At 41.7% G+C, this 15,293-nt stretch overlaps 1 protein-coding gene across 2 annotated transcripts in view; it reads left to right on the forward strand.

Annotated features, from left to right (window-relative positions):
- The window catches only part of LOC125638118 (transmembrane protein 263-B), a 308,802-nt gene that overhangs the window by 22,688 nt on the left and 270,821 nt on the right, over window positions 1-15,293 (forward strand). Inside the window, exon 2 of one of the 2 annotated variants that reach the window (XM_075129544.1) lies at window positions 12,967-13,527. The exons of the other annotated variant lie outside the window; for it this stretch is intronic. Coding sequence (XP_074985645.1) covers window positions 13,390-13,527 — 138 coding nt within the window. The 5' untranslated portion in view covers window positions 12,967-13,389. The remainder of the gene's footprint in view (window positions 1-12,966; window positions 13,528-15,293) is intronic. 2 annotated transcript variants of the gene reach the window in all.

Below are 15,293 nucleotides of genomic sequence, written 5' to 3' on the forward strand. Positions count from 1 at the left end.
TAGAAAATATGATATGAAATGAAACTGACTTAAATCCACAATAGGCTGAAAATTCACAGCTGAGGTAGAACATCCAGTTGCAACAGTTTCCCTTTCAAGCATACTACAAAATGGCATGATATTTTGGCTTCATCTCGAATGTGTGAGAGTTCCATGTGATATCTGAGCAATAATGCATGGGGAAGTATTCAGTTACATGGCTAACTAAGGCTATGTCTACACTACTGACTTTACAGCGACACAGCTGTACTGCTGCAGCTGTGCTGCTCTAAGGTCTCCTGTGTAGCTACTCTGTGCCAGCAGGAGAGAACTCTCCTGCTGACATAATTAAACCCCCCCACAATGACATAGTGCGGTCCACACTAGTGCTTTTGTTGGTGAAACTTATGTAGGTCAGGGGTGTGTGTTTTTTTTCGCAGCCCTGACCAACAAAAGTTTTGCAAACAAAAGTGCTAGTGTAGACAAAGCCTTAGGCCTGGGCTACACTGCGGATGTGGGGGGTTGAACTAAGATACGCAACTTCAGCTACGCTATTCACGTAGCTGAAGTCGAAGTATCTTAGTTCGACTTACCTGGCCGTCCTCATGGCGGTGAGTCGACCGTGGCGGCGACTCCTGCCGAGGTGGAGTACAGGTGTCGATTCGGGGATCAATTTATCACGTCTAGACGAGACACGATAAATTGATCCCCGATAGATTGATCTCTACCCACCGATCCGGCTGGTAGTGAAGACGTACCCTTAGTGCCTTATGTGCAGTAGGAAGGCTTTGTGCCCTCAGACACTCAGTGCAGGTGTCCAGTTTAATTGCACCACTTTGTGTGGTGTTTACTAAATAAATAGTAACAGTTTTAAACAAAAGGCAAAACTATTTGGAATGTTGTTGTTAGGACACTATAAAAAGGTGAATTATGAATGTTCTGTTTCATACCAAACTGATCTAAAAGTGATTTTTCTAGCGATTAGCCCAACCCTTTCTCCTACAGACCAAATGAAATTCAGTAGTTACATAGCAGTACACAGCACAACCGTTTCGTAGGTGGAGGACCAACATTGTGTTTGGTGCTGTCTGAATATAGAGGAAGGTAATTGTCCCTGCTCTGGGGAGCTTACAAGTGAAATTGTATATGGAGGGTTATAGTCTGTGCCGGCATTAGTAGGGATTAATCCATTTACTTCAGTGGAGTTGTGCCTGCTTACAACACCAGGACTGAATTTGGTTCAGGCAGGACAGTCCAAGAGGGGCTGTTTAGTTTGGCTGATGAAATTTTGAAACAAGAAGTGGTGTGACCACAGATATTTTAAGGAGAAATTTTTGACTGGACGAAGGAAGCTGCTTTGTGAGCAGCAAAAGAAACAGGGTTCTAAGCAGAAAGTGCAGCATTTGAGAGAGCATGAAAAGTCACGTGGGAGAAGGGAACAAATAGGTGGGAGCAGGGCATTCAGGAGCGAGCAAGGAAACATGATGATCTAGGTAAGGAAAGAGAGATGGTAATTACCAAAACTGGAATTTTGCCGGGAGTCTAGAACTATCTTTCTACTTCTAAAACCTTTTTCAAACTAAAATACTACACGTAATATGGGCTTTAAAATCCTTGGGCTTCAGTTTTGAAGTCAGTGGAGTTACTGCAAACTAACTCCAGTGCAAAGGACAACTTGTGTAGAGACAAAATCATGACTATTTTGTAAACCACTTCTGCTAATCCTGGGAGACCCAGGTTCAAATACCTGCTTTGGAGCAGGGACTGGAACCCAAGTCAGAGACCCCATCTCCCCCAGGTGAGTGTCCTACCCCCCAGGCTATACTATATTCTGGGATGGGTCTCATTCAGTTTCTTCTGTTGAAGCAATTTCACATTGTATAATTAGCTATTCAGTGGTGCAGGGACTGGAACCCAGGTGTCGCTCCTCTTTGCCTCCCTCCTGGGTGAGTTCCCTAACCCCTGGGCTATAGAATCACTTTCTCACTCTTCCTCACTCCCCAAATGAGTATTCAAGTATTTCATAGAAAGTGGAACAGATTGAACAGGAAAAATTAAAAATGACCCACCCCTGAATACCCTATAGCTTGCTGTCAAGCTTCAGAGGGGTAGCCATGTTAGTCTGGATCTGTAAAAGTGGCAAAGAGTCCTGTGGCACCTTATAGACTAACAGACGTATTGGAGCATGAGCTTTCGTGGGTGAATACCCACTTCGTAGGATGCATGTAGTGGAAATTTCCAGAGGCAGGTATAAATATGCAAGCAAGAATCAGGCTAGGGATAATGAGGTTAGTTCAATCAGGGAGGATGAGGCCCTCTTCTAGCAGTTGAGGTGTGAACACCAAGGGAGGAGAAACTGCTTTTGTAGTTGGCTAGCCATTCACAGTCTTTGTTTAATCCTGAGCTGATGGTGTCAAATTTGCAACTGAATTGAAGCTCAGCAGTTTCTCTTTGAAGTCTGGTCCTGAAGTTTTTTTGCTGCAGGATGGCTACCTTTAAATCTGCTGTTGTGTGTCCAGCGAGATTGAAGTGTTCTCCTATAGGTTTTTGTATATTGCCATTCCTAATATCTGATTTGTGTCCATTTATCCTTTTACGTAGGGACTCTCCAGTTTGGCCGATGTACATAGCAGAGGGGCATTGCTGGCACATGATGGCGTATATTACATTGGTGGATGTGCAGGTGAATGAACCGGTGATGGTGTGGCTGATCTGTTTAGGTCCTGTGATGGTGTCGCTGGTGTAGATATGTGGGCAGAGTTGGCATCGAGGTTTGTTGCATGGATTGGTTCCTGAGTTAGTTACTATGGTGCGGTGTGTAGTTGCTGGTGACAATATGCTTCAGGTTGGCAGGTTGTCTGTGGGCGAGGACTGGCCTGCCTTCCAAAGCCTGTGAAAGTGAGGGATTGTTGCCCAGGATGGGTTGGAGATCACTGATGATGCGTTGAAGAGGTTTTAGCTGAGGACTGTATGTGATGGCCAGTGGAGTTCTGTTGGTTTCTTTCTTGGGCTTGTCTTGCAGCAGGAGTCTTCTGGGTACACATCTGGCTCTGTTGATCTGTTTCCTTATTTCCTCATGTGGGTATCATAGTTTTGAGAATGCTTGGTGAAGATCTTGTAGGTGTTGGTCTCTGTCTGAGGAGTTGGAGCGAATGTGGTTCTACCTCAGCGCTTGGCTGTAGACAATGGATTGTGTGGTGTGTCCGGGGTGGAAGCTGGAGGCATAAAGGTAGGCATAACGGTCGGTGGGTGATGTTAACGTGACTGTCGCTTATTTGCACCGTGGTGTCTAGGAAGTGAACCTCTCGTGTAGATTGGTCCAGGCTGAGGTTGATGGTGGGGTGGATGGAAGCTGTTGAAATCGTGGTGGAATTCTTCCAGGGTTTCCTTCCCATGGGTCCAGATGATGATGTCATCAATGTAATGTAGGTAGAGAAGGGGCGTGAGTGGACGAGAGCTGAGGAAGCATTGTTCCAGGTCAGCCATAAAAATATTGGCATATTGTGGGGCCATGCGGGTGCCCATAGCGGTGCCACTGGTCTGGAGGTATATAGTGTCACCAAATTTGAAATAATTGTGCGTGATGGCAATATAGCTTGGTAGTTAGGACATTCACCTGGGAGAGCAGAGCCCTGGGTTCAAGTTCTGTTCCCCAAGTGGGGGATTTGAATCTGGGCCTCCCACATCCCTGTTGGGCTAAAAGTTTCACAGGTGGCACCACCACCAGCTATGCTCTAGGATATTCTGAGAAAGTTCTATGGCCTGTGTTATACCAAATTCATGGTCCACTTTGATCAATTTCACGGTCGTAGGATTTTAAAAATAGTCGATTTCATGGGTCAGATGTTTACCTCTGAAATTTCATGGTGGTGTAACCATGAATGTCCTGACCCAAAAGGAGGTTGAGGGTGGGTTGTAAAACTCTTGTAGGGGTGTTGCAGGATTGCCATTGTCATTTCTTCTGTGCTACCTTCAGAGCCTAGCTCTGACAGAGCAGCCGCGGAGGTACAGGTAGCCAGGGGGAGGTTTCTGGTGGTGGGTGTAATGGGTCCCCTCTCCCTGCTGAGAGCAGCAGTGCAGGGGAAGCGGGAGTCCCATCCCTCCCCAGCTCTGCCAGATCTAGTAGCTGAAGACTGGTGCATGGTAGGAGCCCCTGGCTGGGGCGCCCCCAGCCCTGCCCGTCCCTCTCCCCTACAATGGCTAGATTTCATGGGGGAGATCCGATTTTTACAGTCCATTTTTACAGCATTTTTCATGGTCCTGAATTTGGTAGGGCCCTAGTTATACAGGAGGTCAGACAAGATGCTCCCATGGTCCCTTCTGGACTTAGAATCTCTGAAAACCACTACCTCCTCCATGTATGTTGCTTTGTGATTCTAGCCCAGACAATCAAAGTGAGACTTTTTGTTTAATGTTGGAATGGTTCGTGTTGACATTTTTAGATTTTTTTTTTCATTTCAACCAAAATAATTCACAAATAGACATGAATTTGTAAAAAAAAAAAAAAAAAATCAGTCGACCCAAATCTGTATTTATTTGGTTTTTGGTTTTTTTTGGTGAAAAAAGTTTCAGATTAATTGTTTTGCTCTGCTCCAATGGTGACATTTTATAATGCTGAGTGCTCCTCAATATGTTTCCTGTAAATGCATGTAATTCTTTGCACTTTGTTAAGAATATTGGTTTGAGGGCATGAAATTTTTTATTTTAATGACTTGTAATGTGCCCATCATCATAAGACAATATGTGAAAATAGTTGCCACAGGGGGCAGCCAAGTTACCCCATTAATCACCTGGCCATCTGGAAAAAAAAGGCTAAATTTTTAGATTCTGTTCGCCAAACACTTGGTTGAAAAGATGTATGAAGTTAGTGTACTTGTATGAAGTTAGTGTACTCAGACTCTGGTGGCCCATCCTGCTTCCTGTACCTGAGAGCAAATCTAGGAACTGTAAGTTAAAACACATAGATTACTTTCTCTAACCTGTACAGCTATGTAAGATATCAGTGAGTCAGATTCTGGAGTCAGAATCTTCACCGGCAAGGCAGATTCCTCCTCTCATTGGCCACTCTATGAAATGAAGTAATATTACATTTAAAAAAAAAAGTCAAAAGAATGTTAAGGCTGTTAAATCGAGCACTCAAAAGTTAGGAAATGCCAGAATTCCAGTTGCCTAGGCAACAATCCAGCCCCCTTCTATGTATGTTTTATGATAGTCTTTAATTACAAAATGATACTTGCTGACCATGGAGGAATGTTGAGATTCAGGAATCTCTAGTACTATTTCAGGTTCTGAGTAGACTGTTCTCTATTTGGTTACAGACCCTTTTAAGAACATTTAGAACATAAGAATGGCCATACTGGGCCAGACAAATAATCCATGTAGCCCAGGATCATGTCTTCCGACAGTGGCTGGCACCAGATGCTTCAGAGGGAATGAACAGAACAGGGCGATTTATCAAGTGATCCATCCCCTGTTGTCCAGTCCCAGCTTCTGGCAGTCAGAGGTTTAGGGACACCCGGAGCATGGAGTTGTGTCTAGGAACATATTGGTTAATAGCCATAGATGGATTTATTCATCATGAATGTATCAAATTCTCTTTTGAACCCAGTTATACTTTTGGCCCTCACAACATCCCATGGCAATAAGTTCCACAGGCTGACTGCATTGTGTGAAGAAGTACTTTTTTTTAAACCTGCTGCCTATTAGTTTCATTGGGTGACCTCTGGTTCTTGTGTTATGTGAAGGAGTAAATAACACTTATTCATTTTTCTTCATACCAGTCATGAGTTTACAGACCTTAATCACATCCCCCTTTAGTCGTCTCTTTTCTAAGTTGAACAGTCAGTCTTTTTAACTTCTCCTCATATGGAAGCAGTTTCACGCCCCTAATACTCTTGTTGCCTTTTTCTGTACTTTTCCCCATTCTATTGTATCTTTTTTGAGATGGGGTGACCAGAACTTCATGCAGTATTCAAGATGTGGACGTACCATGGGTTTATACAGTGGCATTATGATGATTTCTGTCTTATCTATCCCTTTCCTAATGTTTCCTAACATTGTTAGCTTTTTGACTACTGCTGCACATTGAGCAAATGTTTTCAGAGAAGTATCAACAGTGACTCCAAGATTTTTCTTGAGTGGTAACAGCTAATTTAGACCCCATCACTTTGTGTGTATAGTTGGAACTATGTTTTCCAGTGTGCATTACTTTGCATTTATCAACACTGAATTTCATCTGCTATTTTGTTGTCCAGTCGCTCAGTTTTTTAGATCCTTTTGTAACTCTCAACGCTCAGCTTGGAACTTAATTATTTTGAGTAATTCTGTATCATCTGCAAACTTTAGCATCGCATCGTTCTACCCCTTTTTCTAGATCACTTTATGAAGATGTTGAACTGCACTGGTCCCAGTATAGATCTTTGGGGGACCCACAGTTTTCTCTGCTGTGAAAATTGACCATTTATTCCTACCCTTTGTTTCCCATCTTTTAACAAGTTACTGATCCATGGGAGGACCTTCCCTCTTATCCAATGGCTGCCTACTTTGCTTAAGAGCCTTGGGTGAGGGACCTTGTCAAAATCCAGGTATACTGTATCAGCTGGTTCACCTGTCCACATATTTATTGACTCTCTCAAAGAAATTTAATAGATTAGTGAAGAATGATTTCCCTTTGCAAAAGCCATGTTGACTATTTCCCAACATGTCATAGAATATCAGGGTTGGAAGGGACCTCAGGAGGTCCTCTAGTCCAACCCCCTGCTCAAAGCAGGACCAATCCGCAACTAAATCATCCCAGCCAGGGCTTTGTCAAGCCTGACCTTAAAGATTCCTAAGGAAGGAGATTCCACCACCTCCCTAGGTAACGCATTCCAGTGGTTCACCACCCTCCTAGTGAAAAAGTTTTTCCTAATATCCAGCCTAAACCTCCCCCACTACAACTTGAGACACATTTCATCTGTGTGTCCAATAATTTTGTTCTTCACCGTAGTTTCAACCAGTTTGCCTGGTACTGAAGTTAGGCTGACCTGCCTGTAATTGCCAGGATCACCTCTGGAGCTTTTTTTAAAAATTAGCATTACGTTACCTATCTGCCAGTCATCTGATTTTAAGCAATCTGTTACAAGCCACAGTTAGCAATTCTGCAATTTCATCTTTGAGTTCCTTCAGAACTCTTGGATGAATATCATTTGGTCTTGGTAATTTATTACTGTTTAATTTTCAGTTTGTTCCTAAAGCTCTTCTATTGACACCTAAATCTAGGACAGTTCCTCAGATTTGTCAACTAAAAAGAATGGCTCAGATGTGGGAATTTCCCTCACATCCTCTCTAGTGAAGACCAATGCATAGAATTCATTTAGTTTCTCCGCAACTGCCTTGTCTTCCTTGAGTGCTCCTGTAGCACCTCGATTGTCCAGTGCTCACAGATTGTTTTGCAGGTTACTGCTGTTGATGTACTAAAAAAATTGCTGTTAGTTTTTGTCTTTCGCTAGTTGCTTTTAATTGCATGCCTTAATTACTCTTGATTTGCCAGAATTTGTGCTCCTTTCTATTTTCCTCAGTAGGACTTGACTTCAAATTATTAAGAGTTGTCTTTTTGTCTCTAACTGCCTCTTTCACTCTGTTTAGCCATGGTGGCAATTTTTGGTCCTCTTATTGTATTTTTGTTTGGGATATACATATAATTTGAGCCTCTATTATGATGATTTTAAAAAGTTTCCTTGTAGCTTGCAGCCATTTCACTCTTGTCACCTTTCCTTTTAAATTCCATTTAAGTAACTTTTTCCCATTTTTATGTAGTTCCCCTTCTTGAAGTTATATGCTACTGTGGTGTTTGTTTGTTTGTTTGTTTTGTTGTATTTCCCCCAATATAAGGATGTTTACATTTAATTACATTATGGTTGCTATTACTGAATGATTCAGCTATATTTACCTCCTGGACCAGACCTGTGTGCCACTTAGGACTAAATCAGGAATTGTTTCTCCCTTTGTGGGTTCCAGGACTAGCTGCTTCAAGAAGATGGTGTCTAGAAATGTTATCTCTGCATCCTGTGCTGAGGTGACATGTTCCCAGTCTATATGAGGATAGTTGAAATCTGCCATTATTATTGGGTTTTCGGTGTTTTGTAGCCTCTCTCATTTCCCTGATCATTTCACAAACACAGTCACCATCTTGGTAAAGTGGTCAATAATATATTCCTCTTATACTCTTATTTATGCAAGCATGGAATTTCTATCCATAGAAATTCTGTGATACTTTTAGATTCGTTTAAGATTCTTACTATATTTGACTCTGCCTTTTTTTTTTTTTTTAAAACATATAGTGCCACTCCCCCACCAGCATGACCTACACTGTCTTTCCTATATATTTTGTACCCTGGTATTACCATGTCCCATTGATTATCATCATTCCACCAATTTTCTGTGATATCTATTCATATTCTCATTTAATACCAGGCATTCAAGTTCACCCATCTTAGTATTTAGACTTCTTGCATTTGTATACAAGCACTTTATAAATTTTGTCAATATTTAGTTGCCTGCCGTCATGTGATGTAATTGAATGAGACTCTTTTTAATTTGATTGTTTCTCTTCACTTCCTACCTGTATTTTATTAACCCATCACCTCTCCTCTTTACTAGGATATAGAGCATCTACTTTAAATCCTCCCCTAAGGGATGTGTATGTCCTAACCCTGTGCTCCTCTGTGCCTGCCAGCTTTCCTTCAGTCCTCAGTTAAAAATTCCTCTAAGACCTTTTTAATTTTACATGCCAGCAGTCTGATACTGTTTTGGCTCAGGTGGAGCCCATCTTTCCTGTATAGGTTCCTCCTTTCCCAGAAGGTTCCCCACTTCCTAACAAATCTAAACTCCCTCCTCCCTACACCATCATCTCATCCACGCATTGAGATCCTGCAGATCTGCCTGTCTAACTGGCCCTGCATGTGGAATTGGAAGCATTTCAGAGAATGCTACCATGGAGGTCCTGGGCTTTAATATCTTGCCTAGCGGCCTAAATTTGGGCTCCAGGACCTCTTTCCTACCTACATGTACCATGACCACCAGCTCCTACCTAGTACCACACATAAATCTGTCTAGATATCTTGAGATATCTGATATCAGTCTGCAGCCTTTGCACCCAGAAGGTAATTCATCACACAGTTCTTCTGCTCATCACAAACCCAGCTATCTATATTTCTAATAATAGAGTCCCCCATTACTATTACCTGTCTCTTCCTAATAACAGGAATCTGCTCCCCCAGAGAGGTATCCTCCATGCCATTATCTGGAAGAAGGGTCCCAATTATGGGATCATTTTCCTCTGCTCCAGACCCTCCTCAACAGCACAGAGACTGTCAGACTGGGGGTGGGACTGCTCTACTGTTTCCTGGAAAGTCTTCTCTATACATCTCTGCCTCCCTTAGTTCAGCCACTCTGGTCTTTAGAGCCCATGGTGTCTCTGAAGGCCATGAGTTGCTTGTACTGAATGCACACATATGCCATCTGCCCACAAGGCAGGGAATCATACATGCTGCATTCAGTGCAAAAAACTGGGTAGTCAGCTTTTTTTTTTTTTTTTTTAAATTTGTTGTGTGTGTTGGGGGTGGGTGGGTTATTGGCCTAAGTTTAGAGAATGTTTGTTAGGTGTATCAGGCTTTCATGCTCCCTTGCAAAATTCCCATTTGTTGCTGCTCTTTGCTAGCCCTGCTGGTTGCTTACAAACTGGCTTTTTAAACCTGCTTCTTTCTGAATTAGCCCCACCTCCTTGTCAAAGAATCCTAAAGAGATTAGGTCTCAAAAGATGGCAGGCTAGGGCCTAGTTAGGAAGCTCTCAGCGTTGCCTAGCAGTCCTTAGTCTGTAAACTCTGTCCTCCAAGGAGCCTGAGTTCCTTCTGCCCCTAGCCCATCCAGCCTGTACTCATCCCTGCGCCAACCCCAACCCCAGTCCCTGTCATCCCTTTTCTATCCCCGCCCATTGACTCCTTGTCCCTGTCCCAGTCTTCCTCCTCTCTCCCAGGCATTGCTTCTCGTCTCTCTGCATTTCAGTCAGGTGGCTCCTCTTTCTCCTGCATCCTACCTGGGCACCATAATGGGGGCATTGAGAGTGCAGGTGACAGTTTCCCTGCTGTCAATTCTTGTGCTGCAGTGGCTGCGACTTCCAGGAGAAACAATTGCAAGAAAAGTCCTGCTTAGCCCCAGTAGCTCTGTGATGCAGAAGAGATGGAATCTTGGAAGAATTTAACTGCCAAACTCTAGCAAGTCTCTCTGGAACATATATGAACTGAGACTTTTTTCAGAGGCTCCTAAATTGGAAAAATTTTCATGGTGATGGCAAAATGCATATTGCTGGTGCCAAGGTGATTCCCTTGTCAAATGTGAAGTCCCTGTTCAAAAGTATGGATGTGGTAGAGCTTCTCAGTAGAATGGTTGTAAGAACTTTATGTGGGCAAATCAATGTACACGATACTCATTCTAAGAGAAGCTGAATCATTTTGCTGAAGATTTTCCAAAAATATTCAGCTTGAGACAGATACTCAGCACAGAAAATTTCAGTTAGATTGCCAAAGTTATAAGCAACAGAAAACAGGGTCTTGTTAAGTTTGCCCAATACTTTGTATTACTATAGGTATCACTATTTGCACTGCCATAATACCAAGGTGAAATCATTTGGTCTCAGTCATAATTCATGGTCTCCAGAGAAGTTTCTTACCTTCTCCCACTCATTGGCTCAGTACAGTACCAGTGAACTATATTTTATAAAAATACTTTTAAAATAAGTATAACACAGAGGGCCTGCAAAATTGCATTCAGAGGTGTAGTAGCTCAGGAGAAAACATGTTGTATAACCAGAACTGGTTGTGTATTTATGCTGCAGCCTCTTGTTTTACTCTTGGCTTCTCATGAGAATGCCAGCAGATTTTACATCCACAAATACATAAGAGTGTCAGGCCAGCTGAGATTTGAGAGGAGGATGCCTCTCTTCTGAAGCAACTGTGAGCAGCTAAATTAGTGTTCAGAGACCCACAGTCCTCAAGTCAGAACTGTCCTTTAAAGTCAATAGATGTACAGTGCAGTCAAGGATATAGGGCAATAAGCTCCTGCAGCAACTTCTAATGAGACTCCCTATAGGGTTTGTGATTAATTGTTGTTGTCTATTAGAAGTGTTTTCTCCAGAGCTCTTCACCCTATTTCTAGTTCCACTGAAATAATTTGGAGGACCAAATATCAGGACTCTTCTCACTAATTACTTGGGATTATGCCTTATGCATTATAGGGAAATAAAATGTATGCAAATTCGTATGTTACTCATGATAAGGTTCTTTAATGTAGTGAGCAAGTGTGTAGTCCTGAACATGGGACATCAGTGGTGCTGACCTAAATGCTGCAGGTGCTTGTCTTCTATGAGGTGAGAGGTTTGCTTCCACAACTGGCTAAAAATTCCCTTGAATGGGCTGATCTGCCACAGAACCAGCATCTTTGATTTCAGGGAAGGGGTTGGAATGGGGGCAGGGAAGAGGTGGGAAGAGGCGGGGCTGGGGCAACAGGGCGTGGGGTGGTTAGTGGTGCGGCCCTGGGGCCAGTGTACTAGTCCTCATGTGGCCCTTGTGGTCGTTTGAGATCCCTGTTATAGACCCAAGGAAGAGTGATTGGACCCAGCAGTTGTTTGGTTTTGCAGATCTATAACCACATAGTTTAGTTCATTACACACTAGGGTGACCAGGTATCCTGATTTTATAGGGACAATACCAGTATTAGGTACCTATATAAGACAAAGCCCGATTACCCTCCTCCACACCCATCTCCTGTCCCAATTTTTTTCACGCTTGCTATCTATCACCCTATTACACACAGCTATGGAGATTGTGCTGCTCTGACTTACTCTGTGAAGGGATAGAATCTCAAACCTAGTTAAAGGCTGCCCTGACTACTCTTTCAAGAATGAGAAAAGATCAACAACTATAATCCAAATAAAACTATAGTTGAATTATAAAACTATTTCTTCAAGACAGCTGCAGCAATCAAAGAAAATGCCAGTAGATTATGTAATTTCAGGACACATGGGTTCAATTTGTTAGATATTGACAGATACATTACCAAACTAGCAGCAGTAGCTTTTCAGTGAACCCAGCACATGAGTTCAAACAGTTATGTGCATGCTAATCTAGAAAGGCAAAGAACATTATAAAAAAGACTATATAATCTTATTAAACAATAATTCTTGTCACAGTTTTGAGAACCTTTAAATGTGCTTTTTAACTTGCAAGCTTTCAATCGCAGGTAGTTGTCAGATGTTTTAATGATGTAGTCCCAATACAGGATTCTTGTACACATTCTTGTTTAGTATGTGACATTAGTCATTAACTCCTCAGTGGAGACTGACAAATATGGATGTATAACAGATCACTTATACTTGTCTTGGCGATTTCTTATTCAGTCTGTTTTGTGGAGATTAGCTAGTAAGTAGGTTGGAGTAGATATTAGAGCTGGATGAGAATCCGATTTCTTGTTTCATGGAGAATTTCTTGATTTTTTTATTTATTTATTTTTTAATTTCTTTCACTCTAAACATAACAAAAACAAATATTTCAAAACTTCTGTCAAATGAAATTCCAACAAAAATGTTTTGGGTTGTTTGCAATGTTTCTTTTTTGACAAAAACAAAACATTTTGTTCCAATTTAGACTTTTTATTTGATATTATATCATATAATATTAAAACAAATAGTCATTTCAAAATGGAAAATACAAGACATTCTATTCTAAGAAGGTTAAACAAACCTTTCAAAATACTGTTTTTTTTCAATTTTTCTTTTGAAACGATTTTTTTTTTTTTTGTGGAGGGGGACGTGTTTCGATGAAATGTTTCAATTCAACAAATCAGCATTTTCCAAAGGAAAAATACTCCAAAAATTTCTGACTAGCTCTACTAGATACCAAGATCATTGAACAGGAATAAACCTCTTCAATCACTTTTTTTCTTTTTTCTTAGGAGCCTGTGTCCTTGGCAACAACTCTTCTAGTCTGGGTTGAATGGGGAAAGGATGACTGCAAGGAACTATTTCAGTCTTGTCCATGGTTTGTGCTGGCAGGCCAGCATGATACAAGAACATCTCTACTGGCCTCTGCCTTGATCACAGCTGGTTCTGTCTTTTTATCCCTAGAACACCTAATTCAGGACTAGAGTAGGCTTGCATCTAATACAGGCCGGAATTGCCATCTGGATAAATAGCAAAAATTTGCAGCCTGCCGTAACCTAACTCGCTTCTTAATGGAGAGAATCTGACTCTCCATGCCGTACTTTGCAACATCACATACACTTGTGAAAAGTGAATGTAAAATGCTGTCATCTGGTGGCATTTTGCACTCTCTGTACTTTATGTAAAAGACAAAAGGTGTAAAGCAGCTGCAAGCAATGAAGAATCTCTGGCTTGGACCTTGGTGGTGGTGTCTCTTACAACCAAATTTGAGTGTAGTGATTTTTCTCTCATGTTGTCTGACTGAGGGGCAGATGGTGTTGGAGATCCTCTATAAAGTCTGTGTTTTTTGGCAAGTAGGTTTAATATTTTTATATTAAGCATATTTCTCATCTGTTGAACTGTTATTTCCTAATAATAATAATGAGGAGGAGTTCATGGAAAGGTCCACTAAGGAGTGAGAATGTGGGATTGTTAAATTTGCTGATTTGGTTTGTAAATCAAAGTGGGTCATCAGGCACTAAATAACTAATACTGGCTTGTGCTTGACTTTGTAGAATATGCACAATTTTGAACTGAAGATAGCAGATGCTTAAGAAAGTCCTTATATTTTCCAAACCAAGTCATCAGCAAATTAGCTGATACCAATGATTATCTTTCTTGGTCCCACTGAAGTATACAGCTGTTCTAATTTCACTCCCAACAGTACTGGCTATAATCTATGAAGATATTATCATGAAAATACTTTTGGTTCACAGGGAATTAAACCCATTAAGAAAATACATCTACAGGTGAAAAAATACAGTATTTATTACATTTATATCTTATTGCCTTTTATGGCTATCTAATTAGGCATATCACAATTGTATTTAGAGTACTGCACTGGCTTGCATTTCACTTCTGGATGCCATTCCAATTGTTTGCCTTAATCTGTGAAGTTCTACATGGTTGAGATCTGCCTGTTTTAAAGACCCTTTCTTCCCTCCCCTTCCATCATTCAGTTAGGTTTAAAAAATTTTTTTCTGCTCTTTTGTAGATGCTCTTGTGTTTTGGGAGGGATTTGAATGAGGCAAGAGAGGTAGCTTGGTGAACAGGCTTGTGTAGGTTGCTACAGCCTAAGGGGTAATATGAAATACAGCGCAAAAGTTCCTGTGAATGAAGGAGATGAAAGGAGTATTAAGCGTGGCTTTCTTGGTGGAGGATAGAGGACTTTGGTAATCAGGAGTTGGTGGAAACTGTAGACCTTCAGAGCACATTTTAAAAGCTCATCTGTTTATCCTAGGCATTCTCATGGGGAAGGGGTGCAGAGGTGATGCAGGGAGAACATTTTGGTTTTGCTATTTTGAGAGGGTCATAATATAAATGTTGGTTCTACTAGATTTCTGTCCATGTCTTTGTCAATTGCCTGCACTTGCATCTAGAGCTCCAGATAGGCGCAGTCTTATATAAACAAACAGTGTTTCAGTTTTGCCAGTGGCGGTGTGTGGTCCAATCCTCTTTCTTCTCCTTAAGGCATTAATGGGCAAAAAATGATGGATTTGGAGCAAGGTATTTTAAGATGTCAGGGGGATAATCCAGAATGGGAGTCTTCTAAAACCTCATATTAAATATTGTATACTCAGCTACTGCCAGAGTCCAGAATTTCTACCTTTCTCAAAATCTATCCCAGATCCTTGAGGTGAACAAAAGGGATGATCAGGGAATTGGCCTAGCAGCCAAGAACTCTTGGGCATTAATCATGGCTGTGACAGCCTGGTGCAAGTTACTTCACTTCTCTGGCTCAGTTTCACCCTAATGTAAGCTGGGCTAAATAATGCTACACCTCCCTCCCTGGCACGGCTCTTGTGAGGTGCATGTGATGGGTTGGATCATAGAAACCCCCTTGGGGTTGCCAACTGATGTGCCAAGACTACTTCTGCTCCTGCTTTCCCTGCCAGTTTGGGACTCCAGCACCCTGTCTTGTTGAGCCAGGCATGCTAGTCTGCTCCAACACAGACCCAGGGTGTGAACCACATGCCCCAAAGCTGCAGGCTTAACTGAAAGCAGCTTAAGAAATGTTCCTGTCTTTAACACTCATATGCCCAACTCCCAATGGGGTCCAAACCCCAAATAAATCCGTTTT

Source organism: Caretta caretta, chromosome 6, assembly GCF_965140235.1.
Source record: "Caretta caretta isolate rCarCar2 chromosome 6, rCarCar1.hap1, whole genome shotgun sequence".
In the NCBI taxonomy this organism is placed as follows: domain Eukaryota; kingdom Metazoa; phylum Chordata; order Testudines; family Cheloniidae; genus Caretta; species Caretta caretta.